The 27,421-nt window shown below is 42.3% G+C and overlaps 1 protein-coding gene across 1 annotated transcript in view; it reads left to right on the top strand.

Moving 5' to 3' along the window:
• Window positions 1-27,421, top strand: part of tweek (transmembrane protein KIAA1109 homolog tweek) — an 839,779-nt gene that overhangs the window by 20,581 nt on the left and 791,777 nt on the right. Inside the window, 5 exon segments of the mRNA XM_080283669.1 lie at window positions 5,451-5,552; window positions 10,780-10,923; window positions 20,669-20,819; window positions 21,023-21,172; window positions 26,461-26,558. Coding sequence (XP_080139795.1) covers window positions 5,451-5,552; window positions 10,780-10,923; window positions 20,669-20,819; window positions 21,023-21,172; window positions 26,461-26,558 — 645 coding nt within the window.

The raw sequence follows: 27,421 nt of genomic DNA, 5'->3' as shown, positions 1-27,421 counted from the left end.
GGAGCTTCTTACCAGGGTTGGAGTAGGATCTTTCCCATTGTGAGATGCTAGGAAATGGGGAGGTTTGGGTCCTGAGTGGATGCTATATCTCCTCAACTCAGGGTGCCAGTGCCACAATGTAGGCTCTGCTTCAGTGCCTGAGGATAGTCGTAAGTCAGTTTTATAGGTAGCAGTGCAATTCTAATAGACAGTCTTCTTGTAGTGTACAGTGGATTTAATTGCAAAATAGGACATAAAACAAGCTTTATAAAACAGGCTTATTATTTATATACATCTGAAGTTAGGATCCACCTGTACATTGGTGTATATTAGATTGTCAGCTGAGTATTACCATGGTACGGCCTTATGAAGAATACATATCTCAATTGTTCATCCTATGCTTATTTTTGCCCCATCAGGAGTGTAGGGATCTTGGACTTGACTACCTAGGCAACTCATTTTGTACATTTAAAGCAAGGATGACCAATAATACTCACCCCAGAGTGGTATTATTTAAGCATTAAGCCCCAACTATCCCTTGCATGAGAACCTTTTGGGGCCCTATCTGATTGAAGCACCTTAGCCCTCTAGAACACCTTGCAGTCATTAGGTTAAAGGTTACCACCCAGTGTTCTAGGGATACAGGAAACTTTCTGGATTGTCACATAGTGTCGAGTCACTGAAAGGTAGTAATATTTTAAGTTAGTGGATAGATGTAAATACTGTGGGGAAAAGGGTATATATGGTTGACTTTTAAGGTAGTAGGAGGTGTGATAGACCAAGATGAAGGTAAATAGATGGTAATTAGTGTATGAGAATGAGATGTATGGAGGTTGGTGATGCAAAGGTACTGACAGAAAACTGAACTGGTCGGATGAATTTTGTATGGACAAGCACATGATAGTGGTTTGCCACCCATTTTTAAACTTAATAGTTGTCAGATTTACGATCCGATAGCAATGTGAAGCACATCTATAGAGGAAAAATATAATAATATGTGGTAGATGAGGGCACCCATCATCCATTCACTCAATGTGGTGTTGCCTTATTGTCTCTACACTGGGTGACAAGCCAAATGGTTTCGTGTACCCAGGAAACCATTTGCCACGCTGGATGGTAACCATATAACCGGGGTTTTTGGCTGGGTTAAGTGTCCCCAGATTCATCCATCAATCCATCATCCAATCCTATGTTGCCCCACGAGGAGCGGAGGGGCCCGGGGATTGGCAAGTTGATCCTGACATTTAAGATGAGAGTGACCAGCCTCAGTCATCCCCGAATGGCATTACATGAGCAATACTGTACACCCCAACCATCCCTTGGATATAAACCTTCACCAGCTCAATCCGATTGGAGTGCCGTAACTACCCACAAAACCACCAGGTTCCAGAATTTGGTTACATGGTTACCACCCAGCATAGTAAATGGTTTCCGGGTGTAGAGGAAACCATTTGGTTTGTCACACTGTGTAGAGTCACCCACAAGCAGAAGGAAGAGGAAAGAATGAAGGAAAGAAAGACAGAAGAGGATGGAAGGAAAGAAGAGTGGAGGAGAGGAAAGGGCAGACACCTGAGAGCAGCACTACATCAAGTGAGTGGATGGCAAGCACCCCCACATATCTATCTATATCTGTCTATCTATTGCCAGACGCCATAATCCCATAAGGGGTGGCCATTTGACTTTGAGTTATTTGTTTTACGGGGAGGGGCACTAACCCTCCACCAACCCACTTGCTGACACATAGGGAGCATGTATGATTTGGTTATATGGTTGCCACCCAGCATTGTAAATGGTGTCTTGGCTTACAGGAAACCATTTGGCTTGTCACTCAATGTAAAGCCACCTGTAAAGGAAAGAAAAGCAATAAGAAGTGACAGGAAAGATGGGAGAAATAGGAAGAGAGGAGGACAGGCACAGAAAAAGAATGATAAAGGCTAAGGAAGAATTAGGCAGCACTACATCAAGTGAGTGGATACCATCTAAAATTGCTGAATCATGGCAGATGTTTTGGAGAACCTTGGAGGGCCCAATACCTGCCCAGGGCCCCAACCAATACCTGCCCAGGGCCCCAACCAAGTGGGCAGGTTTGCATGGCCATGTGGAATGTGAGAGGTGTGAATGAGGAGAGCAAGAGGGTGGAAGTAGTGAATGTGTTCAAGAGTGCGAGATATGCTGTGATGGCATTGTGTGAAACAAAGATGAAAGGGTGTGAAGTGGAGGAGTGGGTGGGTGTAAAATGTGTAAGATTGGGCATGAATGGGCGAGGAAGATGCAAGGAAGGAGTTGCTTTGTTGATGAATGACATGTGGCAGAGTGGAATGAGAGACCACAAATGTGTCAGCTTGAGATGTATGTATGTCAAGTTCAAGTTTGAGAAGGTGAAAGTGTTAGTGATTGTAATGCACTGTGTGATGATAGGAGTGAGACAGAGAAAGACAGGTTTTGGGATGAGCTGGATGAAGTTGTAGAAGTGCTGAGGAGTTATAAAGTCTTTGTAATGGGTAACATGAATGGGAGAGTAGGCGCTGGTCCTATGAATGACATAATGGGTGATAATGGAGTACCCAGAGAGAAAGTTAATGGGAAATGACTGAAGGATATGTGTTAGGAAAGAAGGTTGTGCATTCGTAATTCTTATTTCAAACACAAAGATGCACATAAATATAGTTGGTATAAGGGGTATGGAGATCATGTTGAAAGGAGCCTGATTGATTATGTGATCATAGAGAAATCTGTGCTGGGAAGTGTTGATGATACAAGGGCAGTGAGAGGAAGATGTGGAGATCTGTCAGATCATATGATTGTGGTATACAAGATCAAGCTGAGAAGAGTGAGGTGAACCAAGAGAGAGAGGAGCAGTCAGGGAGAGAGGCTGAAAGTTAAGAAGCTGAGGATCAAAGAAATGGCAGATAAATACAGGACCAGCGTAGGGAAGGAGTTAGAATTAGTGAATTGGAATTAAATGGATCTGGACAGCTTGTGGAATGCATATAGGGATTGCATAGTTAGGAATGCTAAAGTGGTGTGTGGTGTGACCAAAGTAACAACAAAAAGAAATGTATGGCATGGTGGGATGAAGAGATTAAGAGAGCAGTGGAAGAAGTGGCTAGAGTGGTTACATGGCAGGGGCCCAGTTGAAATAAGAACTGAATATATTGAGGTCAAGCAGCATGTAAAGAGACTAGTGAAGAGGAAAAATGAGGAGGTAATTAATGCAAATTACTCTGAAAATAGTAAGTTATTCTGCAAAGAGGTGTGGAAATGTAGAGATGACAGTGGAAAGATATGTGAAAATGTGAAGGATGTAAGTGGTAGATTATTAACACATGGGGATGCAGTAAGGACCAGATGGAAAGAATATTTTGAAAGTCTGATGAATGAGAATGGAGAGAGCAAAGCAACTGTTAACATGATTGTTTTTTTGAGTGTACAGAGAAGGAATGCAATGCCAGGAAACGTGACACTCGCAGAGATGAATAAAGCTGTGAAGCGACTGAAAATTGGGAAAGGAGCAGGGGTTGATGAGGTGTATGCAGAAATGATTCAGTGTAGTGGAGAGAGAGGAATGAAATGCTTGTGGGAGATATGTGAAAAGGCATGGATGACTGAAACTGTACCAGTAGAGTGAAAAAGGCAGTGATTGTACCCTTGTACAGAAATATAGGTGAGCAAAGTGAGTGCAAGTATTATCATGGCATAGGTCTATTGAGTGTTCTAGGGAAGGTACAGTATGTGCAAGAATTATTATAGAGAAAGTAATATATCAGAAGTCATAGTGACTGAGGAACAGGGTGTCTTTAGGAGTGGCAGAAGATGTGTGGATCAACTATTTGCAGTGAGACACATAGTGGAGAGGGCTTGTGAAAAGTACTATAAGGCATTTATGGCATTCATAGATCTGGAAAAAGCATACGACAAAATAAATAGAGCAGGATTGTGGAAGGTTTTGTGCATGTACAGTGTAGATGGTAAGCTACTAGGTGCCGTCGAGAGTTTTTATGGTGGTAGTGAAGCATGTGTAAGGGTAAGTGAGCATCTAAGTGAATGGTTCATGATCAGTGTGGGCATGCATCAAGGTTGTGTGATGTCCCCATGGTTGTTCAGTATACTGTATATATGAATGGGGTGATGAGAGAAGTAAAATCATGAGTGATGGAAAGGGGGATGGCATTGGTAATAAATGGTGTTGGATGGAGTATCTCAGGTTTGTTGTATACTGATGATGCAGTGTTACTTGCAAATACTGGACAAGAGCTTGGTAAACTAGTGCAGTGTTTTATAGAGGTTTGTGAGATTGTGCCTTATGAGTAAATGTAGAAAAGGGGAAAGTGATGGGTATTGAGAGAGAAGGTGACTCCCACTGTGATGTTACAGTGAATGAAGAGAGACTGGAATTGGTGAGAGAGTTCAAATACTTAAGTACAGTGATAGAAAAGTGAGGAAAATATGCAGAAGTGGAAAGAAGAGTGACACAAGGAAGGAAAGTAGCTGGTGCTATGAAGACCTTGATAAGAAACAGAGGCATGAGTGTTGCAGCAGCACGAGGCTTTCATGAAGGAGTGTTAGTGCCTACTTTAACATATGGATGTGAGACTATGGTTTGGCATGAGAATAAAAAGTCAAGAGTGAGAGCAGTGGAGATTGGACTGCTGAGGAATGAATGTGGAGTACAGAGAGTGGATAGGATACGGAATAATGCGATTTGTGAAAGATGCGGAGTGAGGAAGTCTTTGAACACCAAAGTCAAACAGAGTATACTAGGATGGTATGATCATGTGGAGAGAATGGTTGACAATAGAGTGGTGAAAAAGGTATATCTGAGTGAATCTGAAGGAGGCAGGAAGCGAGGTGGAGAGATATGGTGGACGAGTGTGTGAGGAAGAGAGGTATGGAAATTGGTGAGGCTAAGGGGCTGATAAGAGATTGTGCTGGCTGGATGAATTTTGTGCAGAGAATTGAGTGACCAGGGATTTGGCACTCCATTTTAATGTGACAGTGTTCGGATTGGCTGTGTCAGATAGATATACGTGAAGTTACAGAAGGTGATGAAATTATTTTGGCCTATCAGATGGAGCCAGGATTTCAAGGGCTTGAATGATGAGTGAATGGAAGAGCTTTGAATTGGGTAAACTTTGCCTCTCTGGACGTGCTACTCCTGACCCTGCCCGGATGATGATGGTGATGATGATGATGATGATTATGCCTGTGATGTGAAGTTAGGATGCTGTGGCCTTACGGATTCCAGGGGCTTGAATGATTAGTGTGTGAATGTCTGGTCTAAGTTACTGTTGATTAGTTCTGCCTCTATCATATATTTTTTCCTTGCATTTTGAATCCTTCCCCACTGCATCCTTAGGTGAGATAGATTGATCAGGGTAATGATAATGATATAAACTTAAAAAGCTGCATCATATAAACAGAATTGGTTGATGTAATATTGTTATACTGAGTTCCATCCTTGGTAAACGCAGTTGCCGGCTGCCCCTGTACCTGGTGAGATTCGTCAAGTGCAACAGTTTGATGTGAAACTGAGCTTCCTGGCTGAGGCAACCGTTGACATACTGTTTTCAAAGGTAAGACCTTCCAGGTTTTGCATCACAGTCTTTTAGCTTGTTTAAGTGCTAGAATTATACCCTGGTTTTCTGTGTTTGTCTATAGCCTGTTCCCTTAATCCTTGAAGGGATGTCCGTAGACAAATGAACCTCCATGTCATCTTGTCTTCTGCCATCATGCTGCCCTCGCACCAACTCCCACCACCCTCATTTGTATACTTATCCACTCCATCCTTTCACCCCATCCTTATTTAGAAACATTATTTATCTGGGAGATACAGCAGTTTTGGCAAGACTTGGTGCTGGCTGAATTGGTAGAGAGTTGTCATGCAGTCCTAATGGATGCAGGTTTGAATACCCACTGAGGCAGGGAACAGTTTAAGGATTTGAATTTCATTAAAAACAGACTTTGTTGATCTACCAGTAGACCCTCAGACATGTTGCAAAAATACCCCTGCTAATACTAATACACCAGCTCTGTGTGGGGCAGTTGTAGCATGTTTTCACAATGGACAGTGGGCTTTAGCACCAACGTGGTGACATGTGGAAATGTATGGAATGTAGGGTAACTACTGGGCCTTCAGAACAGGTTGTGAAGCCAATGCCCAGAGTCAAACACATTAGGGAAAAAAAAAAAAAATTGTACAGTATTTCCTCAATACACAACTTTTCTTCATGTGGGTATAATTCTGTCTGTTTTTTCTTCCACTCCTGCTCTGACAGGAGTAGAATTCTGGAATATATATATATATATATATATATATATATATATATATATATATATATATAGTGTATATATATTGTGGTAGGTGGGGGCGCTCACCATCCACTCACTCGATGTAGTGCTGCTCTTGGGTTTCTGCCGTTTCTTCTTCATCCTTCTTTCCTTCAATCCTCTTACTTTCCTTCATTCTTTCTTCCCTTCATTTCTTCCCCTTCCCTCTGCCTGTGGGTGACTCTTCAGCCAAATGGTTTCCTGTACAGCAGGGAACCATTTACTACGCTGGGTGGTAACCATATAACCAAATTTTTGCGCCTGGTGGTTTAGTGGGTAATTACAGGGCTCCAGTCAGATTGAGCCGGTGAAGGTTTATATCCAAGGGGTGGTTGGGGTTTATTGCTCATGTAATGAGTGTGGCTGGTCACTCTCATCTTAAATGTCAGGACCTACTTGCCTAGCCCCGGGCTCCTACTCTCCTCATGGGGCAACATAGGATTGGATGATGAATGGATGGACCACGAGTTAACAGAGATGAAAGATAAATGGTACTGTTATAAAAACACTGGAAAAAGGATGCCTGAAGCAAGCATGTTAGCCCATGCTACAATGCTCATGTCAAAAGCATGTCTAAACAGTGGGAATTAAGACAATGATAGCCAGATGAAAGCTTTCTCTAAAGTTCAAATTTTTCAAATGGTCAAATAGTTTTGAATTTTAAAGGTTTCACTGTATATCCTTTTGCACTATACTTGGTATTCTAAGTGATTTTAATTAGTTTGGGAAAGAACTGAAGTGAAGTAAGTGGAGGCTATATCAAATCTCTCCAGTTTGAGAAATCTTTCCTAAACTGAATAAAAATGTTTGGAAGTAGCAAGGATAAACAGAAATTATGTAACTAGACTGGAGGGGTTAAATCAGACTAGAGGGATTAAGATGTAGTAATTATATATATACTATATATATATATATATATATATATATATATATATATATATGTATATATATATTATGCGAGAAAGAAGGAACCAAAGGCCATGAGCCTGCAGTAACAGTTCCCTCCAAGAGAAAAACAAAATACAATAGAGAGCCAAATTCAAGATCCGATCATTTTGAGATGCCTGGACACACTGCGTTTGAAAGACTGGAGATCATAGGCAGCAGGAAATACAGACAGAGGGAGACAGTTCCAGAGCTGACCTGTTGCATAAATGAAAGACTGGGAGTAACGGTTAACTCTTGCATTAGAGAGTTGGACAGAAAAGGGATGAGAGTTTGCTGCCAGACGGGTGCTGCGCGCCCGTCGTAGAGGTGGAGGAATGCAAGCAGACAGTTCAGAGGAGCAGTGACCATTAAAGTAGCGATAGAAAAGAGATAAAGATGCAACAGTGCGGCGAAGAGACAGAGGTTGAAGGGAGTCAGTAAGAGGAGGAGAGTTAATGAGACGAAAAGCCTTTGACTCCACCCTATTGAGAAGAGCTGTATGTGGGGAGCCTCCCCACACATGAGAGTTGTACTCCACACAGGGGCGGATAAAACCCCTGTATAGAGTCAACAATTGTGCAGGGGTAAAGAAAGAGCGGAGTCGGCTTAGCACACCCAATCTCTTGGAAGCAGATTTTACAAGAGATGTAATATGATCTTTCCAAGATAAGTCCCGAGTAAATGAAACCCCAAGCATGTTCAAGGATGATGCAGGATTAAGCTGAATATTATTAAACATTAGTGGGTATACCTGTGGAGGATTTTGTCGGGTTGATAGGTGTAAGAACTGAGTCTTAGATGCATTAAAGACAACCATATTATTTTTACCCCAGTCAGAGATACGAGCCAAGTCAGACATTAGGTGTGCCATAGCCTCATCCCTTGTTTCTTGAAGTAACTGTTGAGATGGGCGTTGCGGGAACCGAATGGAAAGGTGAAGGGTGGAGTCATCAGCGTATGAGTGGATAGGGTTAGATGTACAGCTTGGAAGATCATTGATGAATAAAAGGAAGAGAGTTGGTGATAGGACAGAGCCCTGAGGAACACCACTGTCGATAGATCTAGGAGAAGAATGATGGCCGTCTACAACAGCGGCTATAGAACGACCAGAAAGGAAGCTAGCGATGGAGGCACAGATAGAAGGATAGAAACCGTAGGAGGGCAGTTTGGAAATTAAAGATTTATGCCAGACTCGATCGAAAGCCTTTGAGATGTCAAGTGCAATGGCAAAGCTTTCGCCAAAGTCCCAAAAGGAGGATGACCAGGAGTCTGAAAGGTAGGTGAGAAGATCGCCAGTGGAGCGTCCCTGATGGAACCCATACTGACGATCGGAAAGAAGGTTGTGATAGGAAAGATGCCTTAAAATTTTTCTATTAAGAATTGACTCGAAAACTTTTGAAATACAGGACGTTAAAGCAATTGGACGATAGTTGGAGGGTTGGGAGCGGTCACCCTTCTTTGGGACTGGCTGAATGAGAGCAAACTTCCAGCAAGAAGGAAAGGTACAAGTTGACAGACAAAGGCGAAAGAGTTTGCCTAGGCAGGGTGTAAGCACAGAAGCACAGTTCTTGAGAACAACAGGAGAGATCCCATCAGGCCCATATGCCTTGTTAGTACTGAGGCCAGTGATGGCAGAAAATACTTCAACTGAAGAAATTTTAATGTCAGCCATGAGGAAGTCAGAGGGGGGGAAGTGATGGAGGAACAGCACCGGAATCGTCTAAGGTGGAATTGGAGGAGAAAGTCTGTGTGAAGAGATCTGCTTTATCAGTAGAAGAAATAGCTACAGAACCATCAGAGTAGAAAAGAGGAGGGAAGGATGATGAGATAAAGTTGTTAGAAAGATTTTTGGCAAGGTGCCAGAAGGAGCGGGAAGAATTCGAGTTGGAGAGTTGAGAGCATTTAGTATGGATGAAATTATTTTTAGCAGAGCGAAGAACAAACTTAGCACGATTCCGGGCAGAAACATAAAGATGATGTGATTCAGGGGTGGGTTGGCTCCGGTACCTTTTGTAGGCCTTCTCCTTGTTGCGGACAGCATTAGAACAAGCGTGATTAAACCAAGGCTTTCTTGCGTTAGTCAAAGGATATAAGAAAGGAATGTATGCTTCCATGCCCGAGAGAATAACCTCCATAATGCGCAAGGCACACTCAGATGGCTAACGGCCATGGAAGCAATAATCATTCCAGGGAAAATCAAAGAAGTACTGCCTGAGGGCCTCCCAGTCTGCGGCTCCAAAATGCCACAGACGACGTTTCCCTGGAGGGTCCACAGGCCGTACCGGAGTGATAGGACAGGTTAAGGTAATAAGGTTGTGATCGGAGGAGCCCAACGGAGAGAAAAGATTAACAGAGTAAGCAGAAGGATTAGTTGTGAGGAAGAGGTCAAGTATGTTGGAGCTATCTCCAAGGCGGTCAGGGATACGGGTAGGGTGCTGTACAAGCTGCTGTAGGTCATTAAGAATAGAAAAGATGTAGGCTTGTTCACCAGGTGGATCCGTGAAAGGAGAGGAGAGCCAAAGGTGGTGGTGAACATTGAAATCACCAAGAATGGAGATTTCAGAGAAAGGAGAAATGGACAGAATGTGTTCCATTGTAGAAGTAAGATAGTCGAAGAATTTTTGATAGTCAGTAGAATTAGGGGATAAGTAAACAGCACAGATATATTTAGTCAGAGAATGACAGGAAAGCCGAAGCCAGAGTGTGGAGAATTCAGAAGAATCAAGTTCAGGAACACGAGAGCAAGATAAGTCGTTGCGTATGTATACACAACAGCCACCTTTGGCTTTGAAATGAGTATAGAGAAAGTAGGAGGATACAGAAATGGGTTTGCTGTCAGTTGCCTCAGACAGCTGAGTCTCCGTTAGAAGAAGAAGGTGAGGTTTAGAGGAGGAGAGGTGGTGCTCAACAGAGAGAAAGTTAGATGAAAGGCCGCGAATGTTGCAGAAATGAAGAAGAAGAGAGTCAGACAGTGGTTCCAGGCACCTCGAGTCGTCACCGGGAGAGGGGCAGATGGCGGGGGCATTTATGGTCCCCCCCCTGGGGACTCCGAGGCTTGATGAATCGACGCCATTTTTGGTGAATTTTGAATAGGAAGTGTAGTGTGTACTGTGCATGTAGTTTGGTGAAGATAGTTAGAGAAATTTGTACTGGAGACCATGCTGGCCTACTCTTTGTGTAACTGAGACACTGAAAAAGTTCAGCAAAAGGGGATGGTCAGGAACTAGTCCTGAGGGCTGATGAAACGGGAGCTCCAGCACTCCCTGTCATCAGCTTTCCATCCACCTCGGGAGTACTGCCCTGCTCGACTGGTGCTACAGTCTACTCAGTCTTTATTTTTTATTTTATTTTATTTTTTGTGCTAAACTCACCAAATTAAAGAAAAGTTGCCTGTTATAGTTCCATTCCTACTTATGAAACTGATTTGCCATTTTACCCCAGAGTGCAGAAAAAACTGTGATATACTGGAACCTCACAAACATATTGCATACCAAGGATTTACAGGCACTGTATTCCTTCCAGCTGGTGGTGCGAGATGGAAAGCAGGAGAACCAGACCAACGCAGTTCACATGAATGTACAGCGGGGCTCCTATTTTGAGATGACCCTTCCCTGGACCATCACACAGGAGGGCTATGTCACCAAAATCAACGGACAGTTGTTGCATGTTGATGCCTCATCCAGCCTCCATGTGGGTGGTAGTAGTAGTATACTAGTTGTATTAGTAGCACCTGTTGTAGTATTTGTAGTAATAGTGGTGGTGAGGATGCTAAGGTGGTGTATAAGATATGCTTTTTTGTCTCAAAATTACCTTGAAACATCCCCATGTATCCTGGAGGCCAGACTAGACAGGTTAGTTTGGCTCCGTTTAGAAGAAACTCTTATACAGATGATCATCTCAGTGCTTTGCAATCACAGGTATTTTCTAGAGTATAAAGACTGTTGATTCATTGTAAAAAATTACATCCACTTGTGTATACTGTATACTCAGCAGATTTTAGAAACACCCAAGTTCAAGAACACAAAACACTTGTGGTTTGTTTACAATATAACTGGCCATATGACGGTCTACGGGTTTAACAGTATAGCATTTTAGCAGTTTAGTGTCTAGCTTACACCCTGCTCTAGCAAGCTAACATGATCGCTAGTGAAGTGCTTGCTAACCTTCTGAAAGGCAGTCATGATCACTTTACTTGCCATCCATACACTAGCAAGAGAATCATATTGGAGAGATGTTGCCTAGTGTGACTGCTGAATAATCATAATAGACTTCTGTTGCATGTGGAAATTAATCATCCTTGTTAGACAGGCTTCTCTTACTGATAATTTTGTATCAGTCAAGACAAGAGCGTTATAGAAGGAGACATTTTGTATTACTGGTAGCGAAAAATAGAAAAAGCAGTTGTAACATTAAACAGTACAGCCTTAAATTACAGCTACACTATTTTTCTGCTGGAGGTTGTGCATTTGTAACTCGTATTTCACACACAGAGATGCACATAAATATACATGGTATAGAGGGAATGGTGATCGTGTTGAAAGAAGCCTGATTGATTACCTGCTTGTAGAGAGGTCGATGATGGGAATGGTTGCTGATACGAGGGCTGTGAGAGGACGATGTGGAGGTCTGTCAGATCATATGATTGTGGTATGCAAGATCAAGCTGAAAGGAGTGAGGTGGATCAGGAGAAAGACTGAAAGTTGAGAAGCTGAGGATCAAAGAAATGGCAGATGAATACAGGACCAAAGTAGAGGATGAGTAAGAATTACTGAATTGGAATGAAATGGATCTGGACAGACTGTGGAATGCATATAGGGATTGCTTATTTAGGAATGCTAAAATGGTATGTGGTGAGGCAAGAACAACAACAAAGAAGAAAGGTATGGCATGGTGTGATGAGGAGGTAAAGAGAGCGGTGAAGGAAAAGAGGAAGAAGTGGCTAAAGTGGTTACAGGACAGGTGAAATAAGAATTGAATATGTTGAAAGCAAGAAGCACGTAAAGAGACTAGTGAAGAGGAAAAAGGAGGAGGTAAATGAGGATCTAGGAAGAAAAATGAATGCGAACTACTCTGAAAATAGAGAGTTATTCTGGAAAGAGGTGCGGAAATGTAGAAGTGAAACCAGTAAGAAATGGGATGGTTTGAAGGATGCAGGTGGTAGATTATTAACCCATGGAGATGAAGTAAGGACCAGATGGAAAGAATATTTTGAAAGCCTGATGAATGGGGATAGAGAGAGCAGAGCAGCTGTAAACATGATTGGTTTTGGGGGTGTGCAGAAAAGGAATGCAGTACCAGGAGACATGACACTCGCAGAAGTGAAGAGTGCTGTGAAGCGGCTGAAAAATGGGAAAGCAGCTGGGGTTGATGAGGTGTATGCAGAGATGCTTAAATGTAGTGGAGAGAATGGGATGAAGGTCGTGTTGGAGATATGTAAGAAGGCATGGAGGAGTGAAACTGTGCTTGCAGAGTGGAAAAAGGCTGTGATTGTACCCCTCTACAAAAAAAAGGTGAACGAAGTGAGTGCAAGAATTATCGTGGCATAAGCTTACTGAGTGTGATAGGGAAGGTATATGGAAGAATTATTATAGAGAAAGTAAGAGAGATATCAGAAGTCCTAGTGAGTGATGAACAGGGTGGCTTTAGGAGTGGCAGAGGATGTGTGGACCAAATATTTGCAGTGAGACAGATAGTAGAGAAGGCTTGTGAGAAGGACCATAAGGTGTTTATGGCATTCATGGATCTGGAAAAAGCATATGACAAAGTGGACAGAGAAGGATTGTGGAAAGTTTTGCGCATGTACGGTGTAGAGGGTAAGGTGTTAGGTGCCGTCAAGAGTTTTTATGATGGTAGTGAAGAATGTGTCAGGGTTAATGGGCATCTAAGTGAATGGTTCACAGTCAGTGTGGGTGTGCAACAAGGATGTGTGATGTCCCCATGGTTGTTCAGTGTATAAATGGATAGGGTGATGAGAGAAGTGAAAACACGAGTAATGGAGAAAGGGTTGGCATTGGTAAGGAATGGTGATGGATGGAATATCTCAAATTTGTTGTATGCTGATGATGTAGTACTGCTTGCAAGTACCAGACAAGAACTTGGTAGGCTAGTGCAGAGTTTTGCTGATGTCTGTAAGCGTCGTTCCTTGAGAATTAATGTAGAAAGGAGTAAAGTGATGGTTATTGAGAGAGAAGGTGACTCCCAGTGCAATGTAACAGTGAATGGAGAGAGACTGGAATTGGTGAGAGAATTCAAATACCTGGGTACAGTGATAGAAAAGAGAGGAAAATATGCAAAAGAAGTTGAAAGTAGAGTGACACAAGGAAGAAAAGTAGCTGGTGCAATGAAGGCCTTGATAAGAAACAGAGGCTTGAGTGTTGCAGCTGCATGAGGCTTACATGAAGGAGTGGTAGTGCCAACTTTAACATACGGATGTGAGACTATGGTGTGGCGTGAAAATGAAAAGTCAAGAGTAAGAGAAGTGAAGCTGGGACTGCTGAGGAATGTATGTGGAGTACAGAGGGTGGATAGGATACGAAATAATGTGATTCGCGAAAGATGCGGAGTGAGGAAGTCGGTGGACACCAGAATTGAAGAGAGTGTACTGAGATGGTATGGTCATGTGGATAACAATAGAGTGGTGAAGAAGGTATATCTGAGCGAATTCGAAGGAGGGAGGAGGCAAGGTAGGCCAAGGAGAAGGTGGAGAGATATGGTGGATGAATGTGTGAGGAAGAGAGGTTTGAAAGTCGGTGAGGCTAGGGAACTGACAGGAGATCGAACTGGCTGGATGAATTTTGTGAGGAGATATGCATGACCAGGGATTTTTGGCACCCCTTTTTAACGTGGCAGCGTCTGGATTGACTCTATCGGATACGATATGTGAAGCTACAGAACGTGGTGAATGTTTTTGGTGTATCCGATAGAGCCAGGATTCCGGGGGTTTGAATGATGAGTGAATGGAAGCGTGGCCCATTGGATTGGGCAATTTTGGGCTGTCTGGACATTGCTTCTCCTCACCCTGCCCTTGGGTGGGAAAGGAGGTCCAGATGATAATGATGATGATGATAATGACTAAAGTATATACTTTTGCATTGTCTAAGCTCAGTTACAGTACTATGTTATGAAATTGGATAAAATTTACTAAGTTGCATAATTAATACTATCTATCTATAGCCCGACGCCCTAATCCCGCAAAGGGTGGCCGCAGACAAAACGCCTCCAAGTCACTCTGTCACCCACCATTTGACTACCCTCCCCCCAACTCACCCCCCCCTCCCTCATATACCTCTCAACTCCATCCCTCCACCTCATCCTCGGTCTACCCCTCCCTATCCCTCCCTCCACCTCACCTACATACACCCTCTTAGTCAGTCTTTCATTCTCCATTCTTTCCACATGTCCAAACCACCTCAGTGTATTTCTCCTAATCTTCTCAACCACATCCACATCTACCCCACAACGTTCCTTCACTTCTTCATTCGTCAGCCTGTCCCTCCACGTCATTCCACATGCTCCTCTCAAGTAACTCATTTCCACTGCTCTCACTCTTGACTTGTTCCCCTCTTGCAAGGTCCACGCCTCGCTTCCATACGTCAGGGCAGGGATCACAATACCATCATGCAGTGACTTCTTAACTTCCATACTCACTTCCCTATTTCTCATCACTGCTTTCAGTGTACCAACAACCTTCCTTCCCTGCTGTACCCTGTCACGTACTTCATCCCCCAAAGTTCCATCCTTACTCATCACACTACCCAAGTACTTGAATGCACTCACATTCTCCATATCCTCACCATCCAACCTCACTGCACACTGTGTGACTTCATTCCTCTCAAACACCATAACTTTACTTTTGTTTACATTAACTTTCAGCTTCCTCCTCCTACACACTGTCCCAAATTCATTCACCAAACCTTGCAACTCCCATTCATCCTCACTCAACAATACTGTATCATCAGCAACACCGGAAGCTTCCAAATCTCACCCTCATTCATTAGGGCCAGCCCCACATCCACTGCCCTACCTTGCACCTCCTTTACAACCCCATCCATATATATATTAAACAGCCATGGAGACATCACACACCCCTGTTTCAGTCCCGCATTGAGATCAAAGAACTCACTTAGCTCACCATCCACTCGCACCGTAGCCCTAGCTCCCTCGTACATACTCTTCACAACACTCAACAATTTCCCCTCCACTCCATATATTCTTAATACCTTCCACATCCCTTGCCTATCTATTCTGTCATAAGCTTTCTCTAAGTCCATGAAGGCAGCATACACTTTCCTTCCCTTCTCTAGATACTTCTCCACTAAACATCTTAGAACAAATATCTGATCTACACACCCTTTTCCCTTCCTAAATCCCCCTTGTTCTTCTCCAACTAGCTCCTCTGTCATATGCCTAACCCTATCAATGAGTATTCTACCATATATTTTACCAGTCACACTAAGAAGGCAAATACCCCTATGGTTACCACATACTTCTCTCTCCCCTTTTCCTTTGTACAGAGGAACAATTATACCTGATTTCCAGTCCTCTGGAACCCTTCCCTCTTCCCAAGCCAATCTACACAACTTCCATATTCACTCCACAACAATCTCACCCCCATACCTAAGCATTTCACCACACACTCCATCAATTCCTGGGGCCTTTCCCAGCTTAATCTTCTTCATCGCTTCCACTACTTCCGCCCTACTGATCTCTTCCTCCCTCCACTCATCTCTTCTTCTCCCAGCCATTCCCCAACCACTTATACTCACACTGCTCTCACTCTCTACATTCAACAAATCCTTAAAGTGCTCCTTCCATCTCCTCAATTTCTCTCTCTTCTCCACCAACAATCTATTATTCCTATCTTTCACTCCCCTATTATTTCCCCTTTCACACTGCCTCACTTTCTTTACCTCCTTCCAAAACAATTTCTTACTCTCCCTTAATTTCACACTCATATTCCTCCCAAACTCTTCATCCACTTTCTTCTTACTCTCCTTCACCAGTCTCTTAACCTCCCTTCTCCTGCTCACATATACCTCTCTCCTCTCTCTCTCATCTTCTCCCCTACCTCTACTCGCCAACCATTCACCATATGCCTTCTTCTTTTGTTCCACAGCTCGTTTCACCTCATCATTCCACCATGCTGTCCCTTGCACACCCTTGCATCTCCTCCTTACTCCACAAACCGCCTCACACGCTGCGCCTATCTCTTCCGTGAATATCTTACATACGTCTTCCACCCCTTCCATCTGCTCTAGCTCATACCTTCCCAATCTTTCTTCCACTATGCTCTTATACTCTGTCATTTTCTCACTATCTTGCAATTTCTCCACTCTTCTCACAGGAGCTGCTACAATATTTGAAATTAGCAGTGCCTGATGTACATTCATACCAGCGTCCACTATTTTTGTTGTACAGTATTCACTGCAGGTGAAGCGATCAGAGTGATTGATCCCTTTCACCCTCTGCCTCACTGCTGATCAGAGTGATCAGTCCCATTCACCCTCTGCCTCACTGCTGATCAGAGTGATCAGTCCCATTCACCCACTGCCTCACTGCTGCCCAGGTAAAGCTGTCATGATCGGAGGAGGTGAATCCAGCCCAATAAGTGGGTTGGTTTGGGTCTGTGTCATTGAACTCTATTCAACGAGGGGCTGTCTCTGCAGTGAGTGTGTGACTTTCGGTCACCATATTGAGACACCCGCACTTGTTGCTTCCACCATAGTAGTGTAATTGGAATACTGTTCTTAGCTTGCCTTCTCTGTCTCAGTGCTGCTTCTGTGTACACATATGTATCATAATACAAAAATATATAAAAAATTATGATTTTTTTCTGTCTAGCTCTTCTAATTAAATGTGATACATTTAGCCAAAAGTATGAATAAAACAATATCTTAGGTTACTGCAATGTTTAATTATGATAGCAAAGATAATACTGAGGTCTGTGGAAAGAGCACATATGAAAATAATATATGATTTGCCATCACAAAGTATGTAAGCACATTATATATAGAAAAAGTGTCATTATCTATCTGCTGTTAACAGTACTACTTACAAATATCTTTATATACAAAACAGACTTCCATAATTATTTTCTATTGATTTTTAAATACAATAAACCTACCCAGCTGCTTTCTTCTTTTAGTACCAATGGCTTCCTCTGTGATGGATTTCTTTATGTAATGTGCCCTGCTAATGCTGTAGCAATGTGATACCAGTTATATTAATATGTGAACATGATTGTCCTCAATGGAGGTGTCAAACATATGGGTGTTTAGACAATCAGTTATTCTCGGTATAGTAATACTGTGTGAGAGGTACAGCACAGGTGTGGCAATAACTAGTGGCATTGGCTGATGTTTTAAGAATTTCTATTTGTTCTTTTGGAAAATTTGAAAGCATTTCTAAGTTTCATGAACGATTTTAGCTGCACTTACTTGCATTTAGGGAGCCTTCTCTGTCTCTCTTGTCAATAAAAGTGCTCAAATAGCTATTGCCAGTCATGATACTAGTACGTCTTGACCAAGCAATAAAATTTTTTTATAAATATAAGAAATTAGTGACACTGAAGCACTGACCTCTATAGTACAACTCTCTCACTCAGTCTAGTCTTTGCGAAGTGAATATCCTGCGTGTTGCATGAAGTGTATTGTGTTTATCAGTAATTTTATAGAATTAGCAGCAAGATATATTTCTTCCCAGTGAAAATTAATGCCATCTCTCTTTGATGAAATTCTGTGCCCATTTTTGCATTCATAAGCTGCACAGTGGACCATGGAGCTATATTTTCTGGACTCATTGGCTGATTTCAGAGGGTGCAGGTGTTAGGCTGGGTGTTTCAACATGACTGCCACGACACCAGCACTGCCCTGGTGGCAGGCCAACAAACCACGCAGCACAACCCATGACATAGCCCCTCCATGTTAGAAAGCTCAGTGGTGTGGGTTTACTTAACCTGTGGATTGCGAGCCACAGCTCAGGGTGGGTAGCATCATGTTGCGAGCCACAGCTTAGTCTGTGCTGACCGTGCATTACTGCTAACTACTTCACCCATGTGCAAACTTACGCATGGCGCTACTCAAAGAGGGAGAGAGAGAGAGATTTTTTTTTTTTTTTTCACCAGATGATGCCCTGGATGTTATCTTCAAGTTTATGATAAACAAAAACAATTTTTTTTTTTTTTTTTTTTCACTGCTCTCCTACATAAACTTAAGCATGGCCCTACGCAAAAGCGGAGATAGAGAGAGATTTTTTTTTTTCCACCACACGATGCCCTGCATGTTTATCTTCAGGTTTATAATAAACAAAAACTAATTTTTTTTTTCCTTCATTTTTTGCACACCATGGGGTGGGAAAAAAGTAGTTGTGCAATCCACGGGTTAAGGAGGGAGGAGTGGGAGAAGTCCAGATAGGGGCGCAGTAATAAACCACTTATCATAATTCCTTCAACCCAGTACTGTAATGTATTTTATAAGGTAATTTATTCTTACTTTCCAGATGGTTCTGTTCAGTTCAGAAAACATCATGTACTGCAGGGGTTTATGTGGGCTGAACAAATGCCCCGTAGTTTAAAAGGTTTTGCTTGTGCTCATTTTAAAAATTTGCATTAGCAGTAATAAGAGAATAATTGCAGTAGGCCAATTAGCCCAAGCTTGGCAGCTTCTTTGAATAAACTGTTAGAATAAATTAGGATAATAAAAGAACAAAAATCTGGGCCAAATTAAAGTGAAAAGAGTACAGTATAGTCAGTCTCTCAAGTTCCATTCTCTCCACCTGGACAAACCATTGCAGGATACAGTAATGAAGCTTGCTGGAGACTGAGACTTTGGATTACAGTGATAACACATACTACATGTATATACTTTGTAGATAGGAGTAAAGGTATGGTCTTCGTAATAAGAGAAATAGGTCACTGAATGCACAGTTAGGCTGGGTAGTGAGGAAATGGAAAATGTGAGAGCATTTAAGTACATTGGCAGTGTGATGAATAAGACTGGAAGTTTGGAAGGGGAAGTACTTGAGCGAACACAACAGGGAAGAAAGGTTGCTGGTTCATTGAAAATAATGATAAGAAATAGGGAAGTGAGCATGGAAGTAAAAAGTTACTGCATGATAGTGTTGTGATACCCACGATAATGTATGCAAGTGAAGCTTGGACATTGTTGGAAAGACACAAGTCAAGAATGAGAGCAGTGGAAGCGAGTTATTTGAGAGGAGCATGAAAATTTATGTGGAGAGACCGACAATTGAGGAAGTTTAGGAGCATTGTGGTGTTAATGTGGATGTGGAGTTACATGGAGCGACAGACTGACAATGAAGAAGTGAAGGAGCGTTGTGGTGTGGATGTAGATGTGATAGAAAGTGTTAGGAGAAATACACTTGGGTGGTTTGGCCATTTGGAGAGGATAGAGAGTGAGAGACTAACGATGAGAATGTGTGTGTTTTGGTGTGATAGAAGGCGTTAGGAAAAATACAGTGAGGTGGTTTAGCCTTGTGGAGAGGGGAATGTGGCAGAGGGGGGAAGAGGGAGGGAGAGACTGAGGGTGAGGTGGAAGGATGGAGTAGAGATGTAATAGAGAGAGTGTAGTGGAAGTGGAAGTTGGGGTGAGGACAGTGACATGACAAGGTACAGGGCAACATGGAAGCAATTTATTTTTGTGGCCACCCCTTATGGGATTAATCCATGGATTGCACAGTTACCTTTTTTTTTTTTATCCCACCCCTTGGTGTGCAAGTAATGAAGGTAAAAAATTTTTTTTTAGTTTTTGTTTATTATAAACTTGAAGATAAACATCCAGGGCATCATCTTGTGAAAAAAAATAATCTCTCTCTCTCTCCGTCTTTGCGTGGGGCCATGCGTAAGTTTACTTAAGGGAGTAGTGAAAAATGAAAAAAAAAAAAGTGTTTGTTTATTAGACTTCAAGAGAAACATCCAGGGCATCATCTGATGGATAGAAAGAAAATCTCTTTCTCTCCATCTTTGCATAATGCCATGCGTAAGTTTGCGTAGGGGTGAAGTAGTTAGCGGTGATGCATGGCCAGCACAGCCTGAGCTGTGGCTCGCAACGGGCCGCTACCCGGCCTGAGCTGTGGCTTGCAATCCATGGGTTAAGGTGTCTGGCCTTAGGAAGATAGATAGGTATACTTAAATATACCCCCGCTAATACCAATACATCAGTCCTGTATGAGACAGCCCTAGCATGTATTCAGTATGGACGGTGGGTGTAAGCGCCGATGTGGTGACATGTAGAGGTGTGCGGTACGTAGGAAGACTACTGGGCCTTGAAAGCAGGCTGTGAAGCCTATGCCCAGAGTCGGTCACGTAAAAAAAAAAAAAAAAAAAAAAAAAAACTTGGTCAGGTTAAAACAGATGCATGGTAGTGAGAAATAGGATAAAGGTGATGATAAAATGATTCCTCATTGGTTGCCTTCACAGTACCGCAACTTGCTGGAGGCTGAGACTCTGGACTACCGTGTCAACATTCACTACCCTCGAGTGTGGAACCATCATCAGACATGGGACCTGGAGTTCATTGGATGCAAGGCTACGTATCACTTCCTGTATGCTCACAAGGAGTTCTTCCAAGGTAACTCACTTGTGCATAAACCAGTAACTGTACATACATACAGATAAACTTAATATAGTGCTGCCTTCATCTCCACTGAGTGACAAGCCATACAGTAATGGCCCTTATGGGCCACATACAGTTGGAATGCCATAACCATCTAATTCATTCTTTTGCATCAAAAGATAAAAATCAGAATTATGATGCCTTGTCGTCCCTACCAGACCTGATTGAGGACTGGTCATCACGTGTACCCCCGGATCTACTCCACTTTGTGCCCTACTCTTGGAATTTCATCATCCGCATGCAGGAGTTTGAGTTAATCACACTGGCCAATGGGTACAACTGGGTTGACTGTGAGCACCAGATGAATGGTAAGATTAATTTCGGTTCAGGTACCGTTGTATGTCAGCCAAGCCCTGCACTGAATAAAGTGAAATGCTTGATACTGAATAGCACCCCCCCATTGGCTGAACATTGAACATCAAGCCAGATATTGTGTTACCTTGTGTCTTGACCCTATATCCTAAATCTTTCCCATGAGTAAAAGATGAAAACCAAGCTTAAAATACAATACAGTATTGATACAGTACAGTAATACTTTAACGTACAGTCCCAGTTAACTGGGAAGCTTGAGGAATTTACCTGCCCGGTTGCATATTTTTCCTGGACATCAGATACGTACTGTTATACATAGGCTGTATTGTTGCGGTATATACAGTACCACTTGTATCCAGGGCTACACGAAGATTTCCATTTGAAACATAACCTCCTCTTAAACACACCCTATAGACATAACACACATGATTGCAGTGTCTTGCAAAAGTGCATAATGCACATGGAAAGTTCATTATACAAAACATTATTTTTTACTTTCTTCATGAAACATGGAAGAATAAACTGAAGAAGTAAAGCTTGAGCATTTATTGGTGAACTGATGCCTTGGAAAAAAGTGTTGTACAGTAGAATTATCACGACTCCCTTGCTTGCCGTTGTGTATATGGCTGCAGCCATCCAGTTTTATTCCTCACCTGACTACTGTCACTCCACCCCTCACTTGCCACTCAGCTGTTTTGCAGATAATACCGCACAGTAAATACGTACAAATTGCAAGCACAGTAATTTTATTCAACAAAGCATATCTTCATTTCTGCCAGCTAGATTTGAACTTCTCTGCCAGTTCAAATGTGTTCTGAGATGAATTAATGCATCATCTTAATGCATCTACACTGGCAGAAAAGATAAAATCTAGCTGACAGAAATGAAGGTTTGCTTTGTTGGAAAAATTTACTGTGCTTGCATTTCATATGTCTTTGCTGTATTATCTGCAAACCAGTTGAGTAGCAAGTGAGGGGTGGAGCAATGGCTGTCAGGTGGTGATTAAATTGACGGGCTATAGGCACATACATAACTGTGAGCAAGGGAAGTCGTGATAATTCTTCTGTACAACACTGTTTTCCAAATCATCAGTTCACCCATAAATTCTCAAGATTTATGTCTGTAGTTTATTTTTCCATGTTTTTATGAATAATATTTAACAGAATGAACTTGCCAAGATACTGTAAGATATTGCAAACGTTGGTAGTTTGAGTTGGTTCGTTAGGTAGCAAAGTGTATGGGCACCACACATTTTCTGCTGTTGAAGAGCTTGCCTGTTTTTGTTGGATTTATTTGTCTTGCTTTTCATGGCCCTCTATTCTAAAGCTTTCCCATGAGTAAAAGTTGAAAATTATACATAAAATACAATACAGTATTGATACAGGACAGTAATACAGTACATAGTATACTATGTACTAACCTGGCGTTGGCATCAGTGAAGGGTAGAGTTATACACCATTCCGTACAGTACAGTGCATTTGATTCCATATAGTGTAGTGCCAGTAATTATGTGTACAGTAATTTCAGAATCACAATAGAGCACTAGGACACGAAGCATTGAGTGGCCACAAGCTTTGCAACAGCAACAAGCGAGGCATGGGAGGCTACAGAGTAAGTCTTAGCACTAGGGTTTGACCACTGCATGGTCACAAGAGCAGAGCGCATAGATGATGTCTTCACTGAATGAGATCTATGAGAGAGAATGATAGAGCAATGGTAGGTTCAGCGTGCTGGGTGGGCCACTCACATAACAAATTCTGATTGCCTGGCGCATTGCAGGCGTTCTCGTTGGCTGATGTGTTGTGGGGTTTTCCCGGACACAGGTCGACTACTGCAATGACCCGGTTGATACACTTCGCCACCGGATATTACATAGAATCGCTGATTACTTTCCTTTTCGGAGCCAGATGTTGCATAATTTTGCCGGATATTGCTTCAGTAGAGCTGAGCCAACAGTGCCTGTTATTGCGATGTGCCGGATATTGTGACTTGTATAATTGAGAGTTTATTATGTTAACATTACATTTTGATTTGTTAAGTTAGGTTAGGTTCAGTTATGATGTTAGTTTGAAATAGGTTAGGTGAGGTTGTTGTTACTGTAGCCCCAAGCTTGTGTAGACATGAACCCAGTTGATTACAGTAAACTGGCCTCTTCAGCCAGTTTGTTCATACCCCATCGTATTGATTATAAAGGCTCCAGCACGCTTGCTTGTGTCTGCCTTGTTCACCTTATGGTGGCTCTCCATGCTGCTTGATCTCTGCCAGCCTCCCTCTTTAGTCCCTAGGCCCTGAGGTCACACTTTATGATCTCATCCCAAGTCTTTTTTGGCCTGCCTCTCACAACCTTTCTCCCAGTATTCACACATCTCACCTTCCTCATCCAATTGTTATCTTCCATCATCTCAACCTGCCCAAACCATCTCAGTCTACCCCTCCTCATCAAAGCTTTTGATGCCATCCTCTGTCACAACCTTACAAATAAAATATTCAAGACAAACATGCACAATAAAACAAAAAGATGGCTGGCAAACTATTTAGCAGGCAGATGTGCACATGTAACGTTTACCGGTCAGTCATCAAACATCAGAAACTTTACAAACGGCATCCCCCATGGATCTGTTTTATCCCCTACACTTTTTAACCTATACATGCATGACATACCCACACCCCACATACCACAAATACTGTACACATAGCACACTGTGCAGACGACATAACACTTACATTTACACACAGAAATGCAAACACAGCCGCACACATCCTCCAACCTTACCTCAACACACTACACGAGTGGCTCACCACAAACAGACTCACAGTAGCCCCAGCCAAATCTACATTGACCCATCTCAGAAACTGGACAGCAGAACCTAGTCACATTCCACACCTCACCATAAATGACACTCCCCTAACACACACACACACACACACACACACACACACACACACAAAATCCTTCGTGTAACATACAGTACATCAGTGTCATTTAAACAACTCATCACAAACATCAAAAATAAATTAACACAAAAACACACACACACACACACACACACACACACACACACACACACACACACACACACACACACACACACACACACACACACACACACACACAAAATTCTTCGTGTAACATACAGTACATCAGTGTCATTTAAGCAACTCATCACAAACATCAAAAATAAATTAACACAAAAACTCAAATGTCCTAAGGTCACTTGCCCATACAACATTGGGACACAGCAAAGAAACCAGCACCACAGTATACAAACAATATATACATTCAGTGATGAATTATGGAAGCCCTGCTTGGGCGTCTAACCTCACTAAAACACACTACAACACTCTACAGACCGTACAGAACATGGCCCTGAAAATAATCACAGACTGCACAGCTACTACACCTGCAGACCACCTACACCAAGAAACCAGAGTCCTCAAAGTCAAGGATCATCTAGATATATGAATGGCACAAATTCTAGCCTCAACCTCCACAAACCTACACCATCCGCCACATGACGTGGCAGCACATCCACATACACCAAGGAACATCAAAACAACACCCAACACACGATATCATACACAAATACTGTCATCTCTCCCCTCCTGCCTGTCTCAAACCAGCTTCCAGAAGCATGTTCTTGCTCAGATTCCTTGCTGCTCCATTCAGTCACCCAAAGACAACACACAGCTGCATGGACGGGCTCCTGATATCCACCTTTCTGAATCCTACCTCCCTCTTGAGGACAGGGTCCACCTGGCCAGGCTGAGATGTGGGCATCATCCAGCCTTCTTGAGTTATCAGAAGAGGCTGGATGACTCCATTGCTGATGCCTGTTCAGGATGCAACACAGCATCCCATACTGTCAAGCATATTATGGAAGATTGCATTGCACACAAACACCAGTGCCAACAACATATCACTCAAATCTCCATTCATTCTCACCTGGATTTTATCATCTGCATACATGGCCTAGCCATATCGATATATGATATGTGAAGCAGATGTAAATTAGTTCATGAGATAGTCTGAGAAAAATGTTTGAGCAACTGTGCTAGCCTCTGTGTTAGTGTCACACTGAAAAAGGTCAGCAAAGAGGGATGGTCAGGATATCTTGATGGCCAGTGAAACAGGAGCTCGTCTCTACCTATTACAAGCATTCCCATCCTCCTCAGGAGTAGTGCCATGATTGGCTGGTGCTGCAGCCTACTCGCAACATATTACAGCCAGTTGTTTACAGATATTTTGTTGAGGTGTGAGGGGCATATTGGATTGTTTGTAAGTTGTGTTGTGAGAGTGAAGAGTATTAGGCGAGTATATGTGTTGTGTAAGGGAATCATATTGTAGGTGTTTGTGAGTTGTACAGCACTTTGTGTTTTCACTGAAGCAGAGAGTAGAGGATAACATACGTTTGGGATGGGTTTGTGCTAGAGAGGACTATAGGACTGCTGAAAAGTGACTTAAAACTGGTTCAACCCCAGCCATTATGATTGTATAGATAAAAATAACAGGTTAGTACACAGTGTAGTAGAATTTGGTTGCAAGATTATGGAGTAGAGTCAAATGAATAAGATATAGGGTTATATCATAAGCAGCTCTGAAGATGTAACACCACTTCCGTAGCCATATTTTTATGGATGCACTTTATACTTCAGTATCCTTTTGATATTATGGATTTAAACCTCACCTATGGTAAATTGATCATGTAAGTTATATTTAAGATAATGTGAAGGCATATTATGCAGAATACTCATATGTCACTGTGGAAGAGGTACTGTACTACAAAGCCTCCCCTGCCCCCAAGGATACGGACCATACACAGAAGCTTTCTCTTGTGTTAAAAAGTAGTACTTATGCCTCCTAGAGAACTGTCATTAGTGCAGTAAAATATGGTAATAATTGAGTGTTTGGTATTGCATTATGTATAGCATAGTTTTGGACATAAATATTGATCTACATCTTTGCCATAAATAAAGAGCCAGTGAGCAATGACGTATGAAATTCAGTGATGCTGTCTTGGGATATGAGAATACCTTATCAAATTATTATGCAGGAGTTTCATAAATGTTCAGCTAGAAAGTGGAGCAGTATTCATATCTGCAACTCTACATTACAAGTACTGTATTCAGAATCTGATTCATTTATATTTGTACATATTAAGTATTGTGTAAAACTACTTTTTATTGTTCAGTGACTGTAATAGATTGCTGAATTGTGCATTCAGGTTGCTGTACTGTGCAGTTCAGTCACTGTGTTTCTCATGTACACTGTGTTCTTTCTTGACAGCCCACATAGCTTTCTGCGGTGAGCTGTTTGAGTTGAAGTTCACCCTGCCCTTTGTTGACTTCCTGCCTGAGACTGTCCTTCTCAAGTTCATCATCACGGTACAGTTGTTGTTGTTTTTGTTTTTGTTGTTGTTGTTGTTGTTCCCCTGGGATCATTTGAATGTGAAACCAGTGAACTGCAGGCTGAAGTTGCCCTTCATCATCCACCATCCAAAGGATCCTTATGTGGGATATGGTGGGAGTTGAGAGATGATTATAACTGGACATTGGAGATTCTGAGTTCTGTTGTTGCTACCACATGATGATGATGGTGGTGAAGGGAAATAGGACTAGGATGTTGATAATGGTGTTGGTAAAGGAAAATATGGTTAGACTGATAATGGGAGATAAGAGTAAAGGTAGGGTGATAATGGTAAATAGGGTTATGATGATGATGGGAAATAGAGTTAGGGTGATCCTAGAAAATAGGATTGAGGTGATGATGGTGATGATAAGAAGTAGGGTTAGGATGATACTGGAAAAATAGGGTTAGGGTGATGATGGTGATGATGATGATGGGAAATAGGATTAGACTGATGATGTAAATAGGGTTAGGCTGTTGCTGCTAAAAGTGATAGTACTGTAGTTGCAGTTCGATGCTAATTTGGACCTGAAAGTGATGGACCACAGGAAACTGGTCACTTCAGCCAGGTGCTCCCAGAGATCTTCAGTTGGGGTTATGTTGAAGAATTGTTTGTGCTTTAGTGAGGTGCATGAGGTGAGTGTGTTGTGATGTGAGGGGATATATTAGAGTGAGGGTTTGCGTGACAGTGGAAAATATGATAATGATGTCAATGGTGATGTGAATACTTGTGTTTAGGTTGAGAATGTGGAATGTTAAGATGATGGTGATGACGGGATGGGGTGATAAAGGAAAATAGGTTTATGATGATGATGATGACGGGATGGGGTGATAAAGGAAA

The sequence above is a fragment of the Coenobita brevimanus genome, chromosome 98 (assembly GCF_032717465.1).
Source record: "Coenobita brevimanus isolate Jiangsu-jjx chromosome 98, ASM3271746v2, whole genome shotgun sequence".
NCBI lineage: Eukaryota > Metazoa > Arthropoda > Malacostraca > Decapoda > Coenobitidae > Coenobita > Coenobita brevimanus.
Note: the sequence above shows the minus strand (reverse complement) of the source record. Positions and strands in the feature narration are given on the sequence as shown.